This window comes from Hirundo rustica, chromosome 3, assembly GCF_015227805.2.
Source record: "Hirundo rustica isolate bHirRus1 chromosome 3, bHirRus1.pri.v3, whole genome shotgun sequence".
Lineage (NCBI taxonomy): Eukaryota > Metazoa > Chordata > Aves > Passeriformes > Hirundinidae > Hirundo > Hirundo rustica.
The window spans coordinates 48,413,358-48,434,014 of record NC_053452.1 but is presented as its reverse complement, the minus strand read 5'-3'; the positions used below and the strand labels follow the sequence as shown (position 1 = coordinate 48,434,014).

General features: G+C 39.6%; 1 protein-coding gene across 1 annotated transcript in view; it reads left to right on the top strand.

Annotated features, from left to right (window-relative positions):
• The window catches only part of UST (uronyl 2-sulfotransferase), a 154,269-nt gene that overhangs the window by 82,323 nt on the left and 51,289 nt on the right, over window positions 1-20,657 (top strand). Inside the window, exon 5 of the mRNA XM_040060230.2 lies at window positions 13,376-13,529. Within this exon, the coding sequence (XP_039916164.1) occupies window positions 13,376-13,529 (154 nt within the window). The remainder of the gene's footprint in view (window positions 1-13,375; window positions 13,530-20,657) is intronic.

Sequence of the window (20,657 nt, the reverse complement as noted above, 5' to 3'; positions counted from 1 at the left end):
ATTTGCTTTGGCTTAAAATAGAGATCTAGAATCATTCAGGGTGGAAAAGATCCTTAAGATCATCAGGTCCAATTGATAACACAGTACCGCCAAATCTGCCACTGAACTATGTCCCACATGAGTGCCACATCTACATGTCTTTTAAACACCTCCAGGGATGTGGACTCAATCACTCCCCCAGACAGCCTGTCCCAATGCCTGACAACCTTTTCCATGGAAAAAAAAAATTTCTGAACGTCCAATCTAAACCTCCCCAGTGCAACTTGAGGCTGTTTCCTCTTGCCTGGTCACTTGTTACTTGCGGAAGAGACCAGCCCCTACCTGGCTACAAACCTCCTTTCAGATAGTTGTAGAGCAGTAAGGCTTTCTGTGCATCTCTTTTTCTCCAGGTTAAACAACCCCAACTCCTGCAGCCACTTATGATATGACTTGTTGTGTAGACCTTTCACCAGCTCTGTTCCCCTTCTCTGGACACACTCCTGCACCTCAACGTCCTTCTTGTAGTGAGGGGCCCAAAGCTGAACTGAGGTGTGGCCTCACTTGTACTGAACAGAAGGGAAGATCACAGCCCTTTTCCAGCTGGCCATGCTATTGCTGATACAGGCCAGGATCCCACTGGCCTTGGCCATCTGGGCACACACTGGCTCATGTTTGGCAGCTGTTGACCAGCACCCCCAGGTCCCTTGATACCGAGCAGCTTTCCAGCCACTCTGCTCCAGCCTGTAGCACTGCTTGGGGTTGTTGTGACACCAGCGCAGCACCAGGCTTTGCTGAGCCTTATACAGGTGCCCATCAATCCAGCCGGCCCATCCCTCTCTGCAGAGCCTTACCCTCCAGTAGATTAACTCTCCTGTCCAGCTTGGCGTTGTCTGACGGTGCATTTGATCCCCTCATCCAGATCATTATTAAAGCTGTTACACAGAACTGGCCCCATACCGAGCCCTGGGTAACACCACCCGTGCCTGGCTGCCAGCTGGGTGTAACTCCATTCACCACCATTCGTGGGCTCAGCCAGTTTTTCACCCAGCAAACAGGGCACCCATCCAAGCCATGAGCATCCAGTTCTTCTGGGAGAATGCTGGAGGAAACTGTCACAGGCTTTACTGAAGTCCAGGCAGACAACATCCACAGCCTTGCCCTCATCCACTGAGCAGGTCTTCTTGTCACAGGAGTAGGTCAGGGTGGCTGAGCAGACCCGCCTTTCACAAAGCCAAGGTGGCTGGGCCTGGTGTCATGGTTGTTTTTGTACATGCCACGTGATCGCACTCAGGATCATCTGTTCTACAACCTTCCCTGGCCCTGACATCAAGCGTGCTGGCAGGCCTGTCCCTGGAGTCTCCTTCCAGCCCTTCTCGTAGATGGGCCTGACGTTCGCTAACTCCTGGTGACAGGAACCTCCCCGCTCATCCAGTACTGGTGGTAAGTGATGGAAAGGGGCTCAGTGAGCGCTTCTGCCATCTCCTTCTGTACCCTTGGGTGGATCCCATCTGGCCCAGTAGGTCTGTGTGTAGCTGTCTGGTGTAGATGGTCACTGACCATTTCCCCTTGAATTAAAGGGACTTCTTTCCTTGTCTCTGTCTTCCAACTTGGGGCAGGGTACCCCCAAAATAACTAGTCTTTCAATTAAAGCCTGATGAAAAGAAGTCATTAAATACCTCAGCCTTTTCCTCAGCTTGTTTGTGCTTCTCAGCTTTCCAAACAGTAGTAAAGCAATAAACTTGTTGTTTGTTTTTTTTTTTTTTTAACATTTCTGATGTGAGTAGCAGCAATGACAAATCAGTTGAATTTTCTGCCTTTGGGCCCTGTACCCACTTATGAACCTGTCAGCACTTAAAAGCTCTCTGATTATTCAGAAAGACATCACAGCGTTTACTTATGATTGTTTCCTAGTGAAAGGAAAAAAAAAGGCTGTATCTTCTTTCTGGAATAAATCTCCAGTGGAAGTGAGCTAAGCCTTCAGTGTTCAGTTTGAGTACATGCATGTTTCTGAAACACCATTAGTTTTGCTGAAACTAGTTCTAAAACTTGAAAATCTTATCCTGACCTAAATGCTTGCCAAGGCATACCTTTTTCCCCTCATTCTTAAACAGTTTTTAAAGAATGCCTCTTGGTTCAGCTGAGTAAATGAATCCCCCTTTACTCTCCTGCATCTTCATCTTTTGATTCAATACTATCTTTTCTCAATCCAAAATAGTGCAGAGGCAGACAAAAAGATAAATCTGAAAAGGAGACGTGAAAGCAAATTTTATGTGAATTTTTACAGACATAACTCTAATTAATTCCAGCTTCAAAGGGAAGAAAAAAAACTTTCTTGTTCTTTCATGTTAGTGAATTTCTACATAGCCATTGTCACAGAGAAAGCTTTTATTCAAGTGTTTTGCAGCTTTTGTTCCCAGTCTATCCAGTGCAATTATGGGTAGCTTTAGGAGATGTCCCCATGCTTCTGGAGGGTGGCTACTCCATCCAGCCCATTTCAAGACTGTTTCTTTTGTAGAAAGTGGTGCTGGTTTTTTGTGCATTTGGGGTTTTTATCGTCTTTTTCTGATTTGAAGTTTCTATACTAATGTTGTTGGGAAGAACATCTAAAGTGTTAATCAGGAGCAAATGCTATATAATGTCTCTAAGCAGGTACTATGTAATGTCTCTAAGCAGGTAAAGATTTATATGTTGGTATATTTGCTGAGATTCCAGGTGTTGCTGGTAGCTCAAGGAGTACTGTGTTGGAGTGCAGAAGCTGTGAAGAAGCTGAATAACCTGCAGAGAGATGAAAAGAGTTTTCAGAATAGCTGCAATTTGTTCACTGTGCTTTATCATAAGTACTTATTCTCGTCTATTTAGTCTGAGAAAAAATGAATCAGGAAGAAGCTTCAAATTTGTGGAAGAGCCCCCTTTGATTTCTCAGTAATCTGCTGAATTAAGTGTCACAGTCACTGGGCAGTGACTCAAGACACTTGAGCGCTCCGAGCGTCAGAGATTTCAGAGAAGCGGGAGGAACGTTTGCAGAAGTGCTGAGCCGGGTGGCCAGGCCATGATTTTGGGTAAGGATTAGATGTGGAGAGTTGCACAACTTCTGTTTTGGTCACGGGAAGGCAGCACATCTCTCTCCAGCATCAAACTGTTACCTCCTGGGCATGCCCTTAGGGACCCCAGTTCGGGCAGAGCAGGGAGATTGGGTGTTCCTTCCTGTCTTGGGGTAAGTGAATGTTGCAGATGAGTGTGTAAAAACCTAATGACATGCCTCTGTCAGTGACTGGTGAGTTTTCCTTCTTTGAAGGCTGGCTGATCAGGGCAGGCTGAAGTCAGGGATGGAAGAAGCATTAAAACAACAACCCAGAAAGTGAAACAGGGTTTTTCATGTCTCACTGGAGCTGTGATTTCTTTACTTTCTGCAGTAGCTATAGGCCACTGACAATTAGATCCTTTAAAATTTCCTATGATGTGCTAAGGAGATGCAGGGATAAATCACCAATTCTATTTAATTTTACAGTTTAATTACCTCTTATAATTCAGTTCAGTATATCTTATTTGTTCAGAGCCAGGATGAATTATCACCCAGCTCTACTGTGTCAGGAGTCATCCTTTCTGTGCTTCCAGGCTGCTGCCCTCTGCTTCCTTTCAGCTGCAGTTTTTAATATCTTAGGTGTGCATTAAGCATATGTGTGCATGTGCTTGAGGGGAGGGGACAACATTTCACTTTTGGCATAAGTTTTTAAAGAAATAAGAGCCCTGCAGCAGTTCCAGGTGTTCTGCCTGTCTTTCCATCCTCTCCCCTCCCGAATTCCTAAATAATTTCTGAACACGTTGGCCACTTTGAAACTACATTGAGAAGGTTACTAGAGGACTCTGAGACAACCACACTGCAGGTGCATCTGTTGAAGGGAAAGCCATGCAAAACAGAGCTGGTGGACTTTCTGCTGGGCCACACCCAGCAGTCACCTCCCTGTGCCCTGCTTGGGTGCCAGCCCCATCTCTTTTGTGCCCCTGCTCAATGTGGGAGATGTGGGGAGACAGGTTTGGGGGAGGAGAGAAAGATCTGTTGGGTTTTCTGCCTGGGAAGGAGCTTGCCTTTAGTCCCTAGAATCAACATAAGAAATATTTCCAGTTCTCTGTTTTTCATTAACAGAGTTCATGTGTAAAGTTCTTGTTTTTCTTGAAACAAGCCTTTTTTGGTAGGCCATCTAGATCAGCACTGCTGAAATATTTTTTTTTTTTCCTTACTTTTTTGCACAGATACAATGGCCAACACTAACTAATAAAAACTAATAAATTGGGCTGCTGTAGCAGCAGACAGTGTCACATGCGGCAGTGCTTGTCAGGTTGGTGATTTTCCTTCAACTCTGACCTGAATTCTGACCTATGGGTAGCAAAAAATCACATGCTACATGAAGGCAGGATTGGAGAGAGAAATTCAGTATGGATAAGCCCAAAACAAAACTTGGTTTCTGCATGTTGTGGAGGGTTTTTTTGTTAGTCCCTGGTTCTGTGGCTTTTCTCATGCAGAAACAGCTCTAAAAATTGTGTTTTAACACAGAACTTTGATGTTACACCATTCCCTTGTTCTTGCAAAATGTGTCTATAGCTAACAAAGAAAAAGGAGGTAACTCTTGATGAATTAACTTTGTCATGTGAATAAGCTTTGTGTTTGAGAGCTGAAGCACGCTCTGTGCTGGCAGCTTGTGTTTGGAAGCCTTGCATGTTAGCTTGTTGATAATTTGGAAGGGTTAGATGATACATTTACAATCTTTTTTTTGGCAAATAAACACCTTGCTTTGCAATGACTTAATCTATGTATATAAATCTTTGGTCCATTGATTTGGAAATAGAATTTCACTTTTTTTATAGACTGACTGGCGGTCAGTAAAACCAAAATGAATCTGTGGTGCTGTTTTCATTGTCTTAGAGTGATGCAGCTTTTGTCACAACACCCAGCTTTTTTAGTAATTTGAGGATTATTGTTTCTTCTTTTTTTTGGAACAAGTAATGCCACACAGCATGTTCATGTTTTATAGAACATGCCTATTATGTGTGTTAACCATGCTCTGCTGGCATTTGAAAAGAGCGTGTTGGGCAAGTGCATGGAGCTGGCATAACAAGATGCTGAATGTCCGTGACCCTTTGAAAGCAAACTCAGGTGTACTTTGGACAAAGAGCAGTAGTTGGGTCAGCGCTGACTCTGTACAGCTCAGCTGTGGGAGGGATTGGGCTCTTTGAATGCCTCCTTCAGTCAGCATCTTGAAACAATGATTGCAGCCTAAGATTATCTTGTAAAGTTTTTTTTTTTTTTTATGTTGTGGGATTTTTTTCTCCTTTAAAAAAAAAATACACATTTAGGGAAATGTCATTAAAAATATGGTAGCAAAAAAAGAAAATTACCCTCTGGGTAAGTTGTTAAAAGTAGGGAAATGTCAGCTAAACTCATGTGCCTGGCCTTAACACTGTGTCTTTATGTGTGTTCATTAGAATCTGTACTTTTTGCTAACACATCATGAAACACTTTGTACCATCATGTGAGGTCTGCCTTGTAAAGTACACATTTCATGAATGGCTACATGGTGCAGTAATCCCTCCTATGTATTTTTTTTCCTTTTTTATACTACATTTTTTAAATTATGTGAGTGTGTAATGATGCTTTTTAACTGTGACTTGTTGGAAGGCTAAGCACAAATCTAATGTGCAGTTTAACCTTTATGTGATCTAACTAAGCAGGATTTTTTGGGCTTGGTTTTTTGGTTTTTTTTTTTAGGCCTTGCTTTTGGTGAGTTTTTCCACAGATTTTAAGATAATTTAATTTGGAGTTTATTCCCCTAGTTTTCTTGTGTTCTTTCCACAATGGACTTTTATCTTTCTTTCAGCTCATAACATGATATTCTCAGAATAGAAATTGTTGCTTGAAATCTGGTTACTGAAGGTGGGGTCAAGCATAACTCCTCAATTATCCTGTTTTTACTGTTGTTCAACTTCTGTGCTCACTTTCACACTGCAGATTACTAGCTTGGGAGTAACTTGATTTAAGAAGGATGATGATTAGTCCATGGGGGTCTAAAAGAGAATAAGAAGAATGTTCAGAGGTTTAAAAAATTGACCTAAAGTCACAGGAAAAGAAAAACAAATAGAGAAGATGGGGAAAATGACTGTCATAAGACTTATGATTTTTTTTTTTTTTTTTAATTTAAAAGGTTCTGCAGAGATAAAGCGTCTATAGAGTTATTAATGAGTAATGATAACACAAGTGGTGGACTTGAATTGTATCATGTTCTAGATCAGACATTTAGGGAAAGGTTAGGACAGCAAAGCAACAGAATAGATTATACTTCAGGATTTTGAAGCTGGTAGTTAACAATTGCATAGCTGATCCTGCCTTCAGGCAAAAAGATGGATGGTGACAGTTCTGAGTAATTTTGAAGCTTTTTTACTCTTGATATATAAGTTTAAACCTGAAACTTCAATCTTTCAGGAAGGAAATGGAAGTCTTGATTCTAAATCACCTATAATAGAGAATCTGCCGTACTTGATAAATTCTTTCAATAGTGAATTGTTCTCTCAGATAGTAAATTATTTTTTCCTCCTATTTTTCCTCCTATTTTTTCTGAGAAGTCCAACTGACTCTTTTTCCTTGAATCTCAGAGTGCATTTGTCCACTATGTAAAGACTCGTCATATTTTTCACCTGTGTAATTTCATGTGTAATTTCTTACACACTGTCATGCAGTCAACTCTCAGCCTTCTCTGTATTTTTTCTTTCTCATTCTCTTTGCAAGCTGGAGGCTTTTGATTTTTTTCATCATTTTTGTGATGCTGCACTGAACTTTGTTCATGTTTTTCTGGAAATGGACTCTGTGAATGCTGAGCACATGAGTGCTATGTCAGGTCTTTGCTCCTCTTCCCTCCTGCTTCTCAGAAAAAGGGAAACCAGGATTATTTTAGCCTGTAAGGTCTCCCACACTGCTGATAACATGTGGAAATATGCACGTCGTTGACAGAACTACTCCTTCCCGGTGAATATGCTCTGCTTCAGGTTCTAGATGCTTTGGGTTTCATTTGCCATGCTACAGTGCAAAATATTTTGTCTTTCTCACCCAGTGGCTCAAGTGGTTTCTTACCAGCAAAGCATTCTCTTCATTATCCTCTCCTTTTACAGCTTTCTTTCCTGAAAATGTTATCACGTTGCACATAGCTTCTGAATCACAGATTATTACGTTAAACTGTAGGTTCAGAGCCTCAAGCAGAGTGATGTCCACAGTCCCCATCTGACGGTACATTTTCACATCTGTGGCAGGGCAGCCGTGTTAGAAGTTTCACTTCTGTTGATTTTGATATTCTATAGATCGCATACATGATACATACTATCAAGATACAATGATTTATTTTTTTGTTATACACAGTTTACTGTATTTCAGTTTCCATATGGACACTCTTAAGATTGAGTCGCTCTCTGCAACAGCCATTTTCACAGGACGGCTGGAGTCACCATACTCCCCTTGATGAGTGTGTTTGTACAGGAAGCTGAATATGCATTGCTGAGTACATTGCAGCATCCTTTGCATAATAACCTTCCTAAGAAGGTTAAAACCTTGAGCCCCAAGATTTTATGCGAATGTAACTACTTCAGCCAGATCTGTGGTCTCATTCAATTTTGAAAATAGATCTTTTCTACCTATCGTGTTTGTTGATTTAATACTTTCCAAAGAGCTGTATCAGCTATTCTATTTGCAGGAAATTTATTGTAATACTTGTAATTAGTTTTTCTGTTCTTCTATGTAATGCACAACATTTGCATCTCTGAGTTACAATGAGATATTAATCAAAGGTCCAGAGAGAACCTGAGCCAGACCTTTGGAAGAAAGTCTTAAATACAGGATATCTGGAATTTGGTGATTTTAATTAATGCAGAGTTTAGCTGCTGTTAAGTCTTTTACTGAGAGTTGGTCTTTACTCTCTTACTTGTTCCAAGCTGTAACTCTGCATTACATAAATGAAAGCATAATTAGTATTTCCTTTACTTGCGACCCATGCAGGATACTTGGATACACAACATCCGTGTTGGTGTTGTTCACTGGGAATTTATATATTAAATATATAAATTTATATATTAAAAAAGCATACTTCGATATACTGAGGAGAATGAAAAGTGTAAGGTAAAAAAAAATCCTCATTGTTTAGTATACATGAATGACTGATGAAATACAGCCTAAAATATTCTGTTAGATTTACAAGATGGTGAAATAGAGAAATACGAGGCTTTACAGTGTTATCTTTCAGCCATTCACTGGTCTGAGGTAGCTTATTAAACAATTCCTAGAGGACTGAGTTGTAATTTTACAGTGATGTGACCCAGACACATAACTTCAGAAACTGAAATTTCTCCTATTGAAATCTCAGGTTGAGAAAGGGTGATTGATGAGGGGTGTGCACTATTTTACTGTTAACGGGCATTTTGTATCCCTGAACACACCTCCCACTGAAGGGCAGGCCAGTCAAAGATGCAGTTTTGAAATGAAAATACTTCTCATAGCATCATAGATCTATTAAGGCTGGAAAAGGTAATCAAGTCCAACTGTTAACCTACACTGCCAAGTCCACCACTAAGCCACGTCCCTGAGTGCTGCATCTACTTGTTTTGTGAGTGCCTCCAGGGGCAATAATTACGTCACCTCTCTGCATTGCTTGTTTAGTGTCTGGGATAAATGAGAGGGCAGCAACAAAAAAGCAGACTGGCATAACTTTTAGTTCAGGTTGCTGGGGAGAGGCAACCTAGTTAGTACTCTGCAAGAAGGGACAAAGGCCTCATGAAGCCAGAGTTTTTAACTGAAGTCTTCTCCACATAGTCCTTGGACCAGTTCAGCTATGCCCATACTATCATGACTGAAATAACTGTATAGGTGACACAGGTGCATCAGTAGAGAAATGCCCTGTATCAGCTCCCCCAGTTCTGGAGAAAAGGTTGAAAACATAACCACAGCAGAAGGGTGAAGGCTGCAAGAGAGGTACTGTGGACAAGAGCAGGAAGATAAACAAGTTCTTGATTATGGAGGCTGGCAGTACCATGCGCTCCTGGGCAGACAGTACCTCAGCCCATTCCTCTTTGCAGCTCATCCTTGAGGAGGATAAGTGGAAAATCCCAGAAGTGGCTGGTACCTTGTGTGCAGGGGATTGCTTTGCCACAAGTTCACGCTAATGCAACGCGTTAGGAAAAACCAGTATTTTATAATACCTTTTTCAGAAGATAAATGTTGAAGTAACTGCATCTTAAATAAGTCTAAAAAGGTGAAGGTTCTCTGCTAGTGCTTTCGCTTTACCTCCCCATGAAGCTGTGCTGCAGGGCAGGTAACGGAGCTCTAACGTAATTGATGAGTAACCATGGCTGGGCAGTTGTACTCCCGGCGTGTGATTCTCCCTTGTATGGCACTGTAAAAGGAAATTGTACTTCCTTTGTAAGAAGGACACAATATGCCTGTTCCTAATAATATTATGTGCCTGTTGGTTCTTGTTCACTTCCATCATATTGAATTTCTAGCAACCACCCTGTTTGTTTAAGGGGAAACGGTGTATGTTAAGAGGCAGACAAAGTTATTACAGAGAACAGATTGGGAGTAATCTTTTCCTTGAGAGGTTGTGCTTTGCCTGCAGGTATGAAGAAACCATCTGCTGCTTGTGTGAAGTTTTGCATTAAATACAAAGGCAGCAGCCTCCTGAAGTGAAATGAAAAATAATAGGAGCTAAGAGAGCCTCCATTTTAAAGCTAAGCAAATAATTTCTGTTGAATTTTTTTTTTTTTTCCCCTAACTGGCAAGGGGTTTGTAAATGGTTTTAAATTAAGATTTTGGTCATGTAAATAATAAAATTGGAATTCATCAGTAATGTGAAGGGGCAAGTTCACATACTTCTTGGGCTTTATTTTTTTATTTTCATTTTATTTAAAAAGACATAGGGAAATATATTATTAATGAAGCTAAATATGATTGATTGAAATAGTTGTTTGGTTTTTTTTTAATGAGGACTCCAAAAATATACTTGCAACAACAGATCAGTTAAAGCTAATGGATTTTACTAGTATAAATAAAATAAATCAGGAGACACTAAGTTCAGGAAGAGTGTTGTGGGGGGTGGTACCCTGACACGCTCTTCCCAGTTGCACTGATATGCTGCTGGAGAAGAGAATATTCGCGCAACTTCATCATGCGAGATCCAATCATGATCCAACTCAGAGAAGGTAAGTCTGCTACTCAGGCCTAGAAAATATGATTGTGTTCCATTTTGAATCCTTCACAGTAGGTGTTTGAGTGCAGATAAGGTGATGTGATGTACAATGAGAGCACGTATCAATTTTTTTTGCAAGAGCACTTTCATGTGGGTGTTGTTAATCGGAAAAGTTTCACTCGGGAGAGCATTTAATATGTTGTGATTGATAGGTATCTAAAAATATACAGAACATACTTGAACAAATGGAGCATTGATTTGCCCTTTTCTTCTCTAAATAACTTAAGGTAATTGATTTTTTTTTTAACCATTAGGATTTTTTATGCTATGTGGGTGCTGCTTAGCTTCCATAAAAGACTCTGAGTACAGTCCATAGAAACAAATGGTTGGAATTCCAAGTTTATAAACTACATTTTTTAAAAATGCACATTTGAATAAGGACCAGAACAGACTTGATTTTTCTAATAATTCCTTGCTTGTTGCCTGGTGGAGCAACCCACATCTGGGCGTATGGCAGCTAGTTACATTGTGCAGAAGATCAGAAATTTCAGCTGTCCTGTATCTGGGGAGATGGGGAGCATGCACAATCTCTGTTTTGGAAATGGAAGTTCCTCTATAGCATTTGTGAAAGAGAGACCTCCTGTCTCAGCTGTCCTCCTGGGATGAATGAGCTTGTGTGAGCCTCTTTTCTCAGGGCTTTTGGTACTGAATTTACAGTTCTTAGCAGCAAAAAGGATGGGCTCTGGGAATATGGTGGGTTGGTTATGCAGTCTCACTCTTCCTTTTACTTCAGAAAAGACAATATGTATTGAAAATTCCTATCAAGACAACTATGAGCTGTCTGGTTTTCATTTTTCACTCTTCTGATGATCATTTAGGTTTAACATCCTCTATAAAACCTGGGGCGGGACGTCCCTGCTCTCTTGCTTCTATGAATGTTATGATAATTTTTTTCTTTATCTTAAGACAGGTTGCTGCTGCCATCACTTGTTACTGTCTCTACTGCTTCCCCTTTTCTTTGCTCTCCTCCACCTCTGTCTTTTGATTATTGCTATCTGCATCAAGCAGCAGGAGGATAATGTGTGCAGTAATTTAGATGCAATCTATTCTTTCCAGCTATTTCACTGGAAAGTTAGTTTTCAAAACTACCAGGCCAAGGCATCCACTCAAAGCTTTCTATTTGAGTAAATATTGTCAAAGTTTTATGCCTACATTGTCCTGTGGAATGCCTTTTTTCTTTTCTTTTTTTTTCTTTCTTTTTTTTTTTTTTTTAATGTAGGTTTTATTTCTGTATAAAAAGCAGCAAAGATAAGCTTAGAGAATAATTCAAGGTACTAAATTCACATACTTCACTTGTACATCCATGTCCAAAGTGGGTTGTGCACTAATCAGGAAGCAAGGAGCATATGCCTTTTTAATTGGATTGTTGTAAAATTTTATGCTGTCTGTGCAATTTCAAATTATGGCAATGATCCTGCAACACTGAGGTCAATGAGATTACTGATAGGCATAGTTACTCATGAGAAAAGCCTTTGCAGACTGTATTTAGGAGTCTGGGGAATCATGCAGAATAAAAATCAGGTTTAAACTCTATGAGATTTTTCTTTTGTCTGTACTAGGATTCATAATTTTAAACAATTTTGCTGCCTGTTTAATATTTATGAGAACCCCTGATCTTTTATTATACAAAGTTCATTATTCATTGCCTCAAAAGATGAGGAGAAACTTGAGAGGGTTTTCTTAATTTAAAGGGTGTGTTCAGTTTTCTGTTTTAATCTAGTATGTTACATTTTAGAAGAAATTATGTAAATTGTGACTTAAAAAGTCATCAGAATAGCATTTAAATACTTAAATATGGCTATGTCCTCAAGCTTCCAAAAATAAAGCATAAGCTAGTGCTTAAGTGGGAATTGTTCACCTAAATTGGGGGAACAGAAGGGAGAAGCATAATCCATGTTCTAAAATGAGGAAAGTTCCCAAGCTGAATTTATCCTACAAACCTCTCAGTCCAGGAAGGTTTTATTTTATTCTTTGTCTCATAGAATTTGTAGGCTATAAGTCTGTTCCATGAATGTGCATTTTTTTTAATTTTGACCATGGAACAGTGTAAGCAGCTTCCCCTTCCTTCTTCCAGTTAGACCTGCTCTCCTGATGTTGTGTGTTGATCTAAAGTATGCAGTCAGTATTTTAACATTCTGAAAGTACAGTGTAGTCACAAACCTTCCCAAGCTTCTTTTTGTTCCTTGCCTCTTTTGGTGTCCAAGCTATTAACTGAAGATGTTTGTCACTTAGCACCAGGAGGAGACGTACAAGAGGGTAAAGTCAAGGTTGTGAAGTTGCTCTGGTTTATCTTCTCACCTCTAAATTGTAGATACCTATGCTACATTTTGCTTATGTGCAAGCCCGGTCATAGCTGGTGTTACCCTTTCCTTTGACTTGCATATTACTTGAGACTGATACCTAATATCTTTTTTGAAGCAAGAATTTTCATATCAACTTTAAAAATAAAGTTCATGAAGTGCAGTACAGGAATAAGGTATTGCATAACCATGAAATAACTTCATATCCAGCCGGTAGTGCAGGCTGGGGGTGGAGGGATGAGGTTCTGCACAAGTTCCAGCAAATAAAAAGTTGGAAATACCATGCATATCTGTCAGTTCATCCAGAGGAAGCTTTTGGAAAAAAGCTTTCAAAGTAAGCTGAAAATCCTTTGCACATTACTACATTTACTGTACAGGCGAAGGTGATCCAAGGCTGCCTTACAGCACTTAGTGTTGGGTGGTGCCTGTTCTGACATGACTGCCCAGAGAGGAAGTGTGTTGTGAAGAAGAAATGCACATTCTCTGATTCATCTGCAGAAGGTTCTTCATCTGAAAACAGCAAGGAGAGAACTCAAGAAGCAAAACTGTTGATACAGTGTAAAAAATGTTTTTCAATTGAAATGTTTTTAGTATGCATATAATTTAATGTGATTCCGTATTTACTGTTCACCCTAAAGAGATCTTACATGCATTTCCAAAGGTTTAAAAACTACTTTTAAGATTCTCAGTTTCAATCCTCACCTCGTAAAAGCTCTGAATTTCTGTAGGAAGTGATTTGAAAGCATTCAGATGAGAGGTAATAGATACATATCTATGTGGAACCCTGTGATGAGATTCACCCATTTTTCTTCCCACCAGGTTTGGAGGAGACCAGCCTGTGTACATCAATATTATTAGAGATCCTGTCAACCGATTCCTATCCAATTATTTTTTTCGACGTTTTGGAGACTGGAGAGGAGAACAGAATCACATGATCCGTACCCCCAACATGAGGCAGGAGGAAAGATACCTGGTGGGTTTAAATAAAAGGATTTGATTACCAATTTCCCGTCATTGTTATGTACTGCTGTTACTCAAACTGGATGCATGAAAAGTGGGAGACGGAGGCATCCTTCATGTTGTGTTTTTCCTCTGTCTTTTCTTGCCTGGTCCTTAGTTTGCTCAGCTTTACTGTGTAGATTGTTGCCAATGAATTCCGTTTGATCTTGAATAAGCTGACAGTAAGTTCCAGATATCCACCGTTGAATTATGGTCCTTTCACTGTTCTGGATTTGCGCTGCATAGTAATATACTAATTCTGCCTATACTTATCACCGTGAATATTTAGACAGATTTTTAGGTTCAGACTACGTCTCTAAGTCTGCAGCCTCAGAGGAAAATTGAGAAACAGAGCAATTTGGGGAGCTCAAGTTTCTAATGGTGTTGCTGCTAAGTTGTTTGTAATGTTCTTTATACCAGGGCTCTAATTTCAGTTCTTGCTTGGGTTTTGTTGCCTTTTGTCTTTTTTGGGTTAAGATGATGGCAATAATGCTGAATAAGCTATTCATAATAAGTTTTAAATTTGTACAACTGCTGAACTGTTGTAACACCTGCCAGCTTTTGTTGCAACACCATGGAAGCAGGTGTTGAATGAATGCTAAATAGGAAACACAGAAGCTAGGGAAGTGGCTAGTTTGGTTTATATTGATCTCTTTGCATGGACACAGACACCCCTCAGAAAATGCAAAATGGTGGAATTACTTCTTGCCCTCTCTCTAATGGAGATCGTTTGATTGGACTCAGCCTTCAGGCATACTTGCACCTGCAGAGAGTTCAGTGAAACAGCAGTGACAAGACAGCTCTATGGTCTGCTGTGAGATGTTGCAGGCCGGACATAATGTCAAAACAAGATATGCCAGTGGCTTTTGGAGGAGAAAGAGGATGTTCTTGTGAAGTTTTGAAGAGGCAACAGAGATGAGCCATAGAGAACATAGCTCTGAACAGCTGCCATGGCATACCTTTCCCTAGCTGAAGTTAGATGAATGCAAGGATGGCTGGAGTTTTTTCCATGTTACAGAGCTGTTTTGTTTTCTTTTGTCTTCTGTTGTTTGGCAGTGTGGAGCCCTGTGAACAGACAAGCTTGTACGTTAGGAGTAATTGAAGGGGGAGGTATCTGCCTAACTGTCTAATAGCCTTAAATTTAAATACATCTCCTCTACAGGTATAAACTGTGAAGGCACACTTTTGCTATGTGCCTAGATATCCCAAAGAGGTCCCTGTGTTGGCTGAATGGATCTTGACCTCCTGGTGTGCAGAGCTGGAAGGTTTTGCATGTTGTGTGTGCATGGACTTCTGCTTCATCATCTCTGAATGGGGGAGGAGGGTTGAGGAAATGAGTGACGGGTGGGGGCTTTTATTGCAACTTTATAACGCTACTACATTTTCTTTTTGAGTGGTAGAGTCTGTACTTTACTTTGAGTAAGTACTTCTCATTTGAAGTGCTGTGATTGGCATGACTGACTGTAAAACCTGGTATTATTTCAGTACTGACTGTGCAGCTTAAGACATGATATATATAGAGAGAGAGTGAAATTTTACTTCAAGGAGAACTGAAACAATAGATCAAATTCATGTTGTCTTGGTTTAAAAACTAATAGAAATTACCTTGCATTTTCATTGGCATTGATACGTTCTTTAAGAAATTAGTTATTTATATGCATATGCAGGTATCTATGCATACACAGATCAGTACAAAGGCTATAATGAAAAAAATGTCTCACTGAGATCAGTAATCATTTTGTTCAAAAGGCAGTTTGTTGATCTGAGGTACCATTAGCATCCTTAATAAAAACTATTTTTGCGTTTTCATTTTGATTTTCTCTATTGATAAGTCAGTGTTAGAATCCTGGAAACATTTTTGGAACCCGTATTCTGTCCCTCCTTGGCAGACTTTAGCAGTCATTTGCACTGCTCAAAAGAGAGTGACAGTAACATATAGGCCACTTGCCAGTGAAATTAATTTTCATGAAAGCTGCTCATTCTGAATGTTCAGCATTTCTAATGCTTGAGCTATGCAACCACATCGTATATTTCATGCTTGCATTTTAATCTTTTCCTCAGTGGTGCAAGAAGATCAGCTGGCATATTTCTTAAAATTCAGGTATTGGGGATTTTGGAATCATAGCTTCAGAAATCCGCAAAATTGGTTGCCAGATCTAGCTGTGAAGAAAGTAAGCAGCTGGTTTTACCTCTGGGCTTGAGCCAGTATGCCACTTTAGCACAGGACTGATGGGTGGCCTCATTGCAGGTCTCATAACTTTTGCAGTTTTTCTGTAATATTCTTTGAAATGCAAAACTCCCCATGAAACACGACTCTTTCTTTATGGGGGACTATTTAAGGATAAACTTAGATTTGGTATATTAAATAGTTTCAACATTGATCACAATATTGAACCTAAGTTATTTGGGATGTGGTGTGCCTGACCATGAGCAGATACATGAAAGCAGTGGGAGGACATGAGCTTTTACTTTTCTTCTACTATAATGCCTCAGATCAACAGCCAGGAAAACATGTAACTGCTAACTGATCCATGACACTGAGTTCTCTGCTGGAGTACTTGAGAAGCCCAGTGTTGGTAGCAGTTACAGGCTTACAAAATGGACTGGAGAAGCTGTAAATACTATTTTTCTCTTTTACCAGAAGATATGAGTTTGCAGGCAAAAGATATGTATCTGGAAATTGGGCCTTAGAGGCTAATTGTGTTTTTATCAACCATGACGTTCTTGGCTTCCTATCTCTTGGAAGGTGGTGTGGGCAACTGGGAACCTTTCCAGGCCATCCTGACAACTTCATCAGTAGCTGCCAACACTGGCCATCTCCCTTGAAAAGCTGAGGGCAGCATCCATATTCCCTCAAGCTGCAGTGGGGAGATGTGGGAGCTCAGCTGCTCTAGAAAGCAGGCTCTTAAGGGAGGAAAAGCATTTTAAGATCAGGTTTTGTGTCTGATGAACTCCAGGTTATGATACCCTTGATGGAAGCATTCCCTGCCCTCAATTCTGATCCCTAAGAAAAAAAAGAGAGTTGAAAAAAACCACAATCTTGAAGTTTTGTAGTACCTTGCATGCTGGTTTTTTAACATAGAAAATCTGAACTGCTGACATTGCAAAGACAGAAATTTCCATCCTTCACTGATCATTTGAAATTTTCTTTGAATAGAGCTCCAGGCTTTGACTTTGTTCCAGGAAACATGAGCATTCATTCAGGAGTCAGATAAATTGTTCTAAACATTTTGGTAAATGTTTGTGCTTACCAAAATTTAATTGAAAGTCAGGATAGAAAACAAGCCTTTTATTCATGAGTCAGATACAGCAGAGGCAGCGGCTGCAGTGTGAGACTTTTTACTCAGATCCACCAACTCCTTGCCCTGACCTGGCACTTCCACTGCTGGAGTGAGTTATTGTTAGTCACCTGAAGAAATCACTTCCAAGCTTCCTCGAAATAAATAGCGGCAGCATGGTAGTGTGGAGTATGGCAGAGAGGTAATTAATGGTGAGCACCTTGAATCAGGTCTCAAGCACACTGATGTGACTGTCAACCCTACATTATGGTCCTGTAAGATGAGATAAATTCACAAAAGTTAATTTAAATTCATTGCAGTGAATGTGTTTCAAGTTGAACTAGAGTTCTTAGAATAAATATGCTTCAATAAAGCTAGCAAACCCTTACCAGTGCAGGTGTGAGTGCTGCAGGTACCCAGCAAAAGAAAAAGATGAATGAGACGGGATTTAGTTCAGGGCTTGAAAGTGCAGAAGGCAGGAAGCACCCCTGATGAAGAGGGACTACTATTAATATTTTAAGGCTTTATATTAAAATAGTTCCTTCCAGAAGGCTTGATTTTATTTATCTAGTATTTATTACAGGTTCAGTTTGAGACATCAAATATAAAAAAGGCATGTATAAGGTTTTCATCTTTTCTTAATACTTGGTAAAACTTTGATCTAAGACTATTAAGGCTGAATGAGTGTGTGAAGCAGCATGGGCTATGTGTTGCCTGAATTGCAGGAAATCTGGTTACATGGGATTCTGACTCTCTTAGGCTCATGAATACCATGACTCCTAGCTCACCCAAGTAAAAGATTTCTAAGCTAATATTACAGAAGTGAGAATTATTGTATTTAAAAAAATCATTCCGTGAGATAAGAACTTGTCACCTTCCTATAGGATATTTCTGATTTTCTTTATAAATAGCAATTACATTTGCACAGCATCTCTGGGTAGCTCTGCATAGTTTTTCAACTTCATCTCTGAAAATAAATATGCTTTTCTCAGCAAAAATGAAAAGTATTCTAACAATATTCAGCCTCATTTATGTTAAACATTACTCACGCAAGAGATCCCATAAGGGAGCATCTGTCCTTTTGTCTTTTAAATGAAATGTTAAAATAATTGTTAAAAGTGTATTAGGATTACTGCAAAGGAGGGAAGTAAAATTCAAATGATCTCAGGGAACTTTCTCAGGAAACATCAAATTTCTTTTAATAGGGGACAAAACATTCCTTTTGCAATATTAGCTTTTATGGCTAAATACTTAAACTAATGTTGTTTAGGTTATTTCATAAATTTCAAAGTAGTAGAAAAAGCGGAATGGCTAAAGTCCATAGAACATTTTTTTTTAGTCCTGAATCTTGAGAATTTTGTTTTATGTTTTCCATGGTATCCATTAATACAAGAATAGTCACTAAATATATTTAACTAGTTTTATTGTTTATATCCTCAAATTTCTATTTACAATGAAAAATATTCTTTTACCAACTACACTGGTTTTCGGACTACAGCTGGCTGTCTTATTTCCTGTGTTTATCTGCATAATACCATGGGTAATTACATTATGAATTTTCATCAGTAGTTGTCATCATTGAGCTTTCTCCTTCAGGACTTCAGATAAGTTTCTTGAAACTTTTCACTTGCCAGAGATGTGGTCTCTAGGAGAGACCATGGTATAGAGCCCATGTCTTCATCTTCTGATGGTCACTGTCATGAGTGTGTGTTTCTCTATTAAAAAAAAGGCTGAGAGAGTTGTCTGCCCATAGATGTGGTGCAGTGAGGGAGCAGAGGTTCATGACTCTTCTTGTCCTGTTGAGGACCTCTCAAGAGGGGCTGCAAGTGTCTGCTGATCAAACCTGGGAAATTTCGGGGAGACTCTGATAACTTGATTAACATCATTTAGACTGGAAATCTGAGGCATGCAGAGGTTAAAATTATTTGCCTTTGTGCAGTGCATGCCCGATATTGGGGAGTTAAATATTTAAATTAAAAAGAACATTTTTCACCTACTGTGTTGCGAGCTGTAGTTAAGAGGCCAGACATTTTGTGGGCTCTGTGTTCCCGGACATACCCGGTGCTCACAGTAGTCATTGTACTGCAGCGTTGTGCACTGGTGCTGAGGTGGTTTGCATCGCTCGCTGGACGTGCTGCAGGGCAGCTTTGCGGCTGTAGGTCTGGTTTGGGGATCACACAGTAGCGCCAATCCCTGCGGCTGGGACGGGGCTGCCGGGAGAGCACTGCTGAAGCACAGCCACCTGTCAGCTGACCCAATTAGAACAGTTTGCTGCTTCTTCCCTCTAATGAGTGCTTTTAATAGTCTCCAGCTGTTCCCTTTTGCTGCATTACCTCCTCACAGCAGAATTTCTGGCCCGTTTTTGCAGCTCTTCATCTATTGTGTGTGCTCTAAAGCACCATTTTCCCCCTTAGATTCTCCCATTTTGTATTAATAATTTATTGAACCACAAAGTTAACGATAATTCAGCTGGAGGAGGGACTGAAGGAACAACTTATAAAACATAATATTAAAGGAAGTGTTTTCATAGCTGACATTTACTTTTCAGTGACTTTAATTTATAGACCAATAGTTTTTTTAATGTTCCTCTGTGGAGTTTGCATTCCAAACATTGCAGCATTATGCATTTATACAAAAGCAAGAAAATGTGCCTTCCTAATCTGTTTTCATTCAATAGTTTGAGTCAATTGCACATAGTAAATGCACAATATAGCATTGGTTAAGATTGCAACACTAAAAACTTCCAGGTAATTCATAATATATGCTTATATTCATAGAAAATGTAAGATTGATACCATTCTTTTTATTTTAATGATATCATTCTGTATTGCCATTCTCCTTTTTCTAGAGACAGGATACGGGATAACAACAATATACTGCTTCAGAATGTAAAAAAATTGAGGGGTTTTTTTTCTTGCAGTGTTGTAGCAGTCTGAAAATTTCTGGCGGCTGCAGATTTTAAGGAACTGAACAGGAAAGCAGAAACCAAGTAGCAGAAGAGGTCCAAGCACTAAGTAACCACAATCTTATTTAAATGTAACATTATTACAGGATCTTCCCAGATACTGTGTTTTAGTAGTGCTTTTTAAGACATTTATATATGTAAGAACTTAAGATATTTTATTAAAGGACCTTGCTGTATTAAGTTTAAAATTATGAATCTTCATTTTTATAGTGATTTTGTCAAGTTTTTTATTTGTGCCTTTCTTAGCATGAATACAGGACAGCTCTTGATATTCTCTCTTGTGTTGTTTTTTTGGGTTTTATGTGTCGTGGTAGCTTGGGGAAATAGTAGTCTGAGTCAATTGCACATTCTCTATAGGAAGATCCTGTTTTTAGAGTGGAAAATCCCAACCACAGAACAAAGATTCTAATATATTGATGCCAGCTTTTAAGGCCATGTAAACGGTGTAAGAGAAGAGGGTATGTCTATGTTACATTTTCAGGAGATGTATTTTTGGATCATTGGACAAGAACAGAAAAGAGCGTTCTTGTGCTGCCCAGGGACAAAAGCCAGCCTTACCTTCAGTGAAGGCGGGAAAAGTCTGGGGGGGGATAATCCTTATTTCACTTAGAAATTGATGGGTTCTGACAAGCCTTTGGCAGGATTAGGAGTGAGATCTTCTGTGTGTGTTGGGTGGTTCTACCATAGTATCTGCTTGGTTCTCAGTAGCAGTCAAAAAAGGCAAACCAAAGCAATAGAGAGCAATACAGAGAACTTCATTGTCTATAAATCTCCAGTGTGTCTGCCCTTGACTACTTTCATTTGACATTTGTGACCTCCTGTCCTAGGGTATTCCCTCCCAAATTTTCCCTAAACCAGG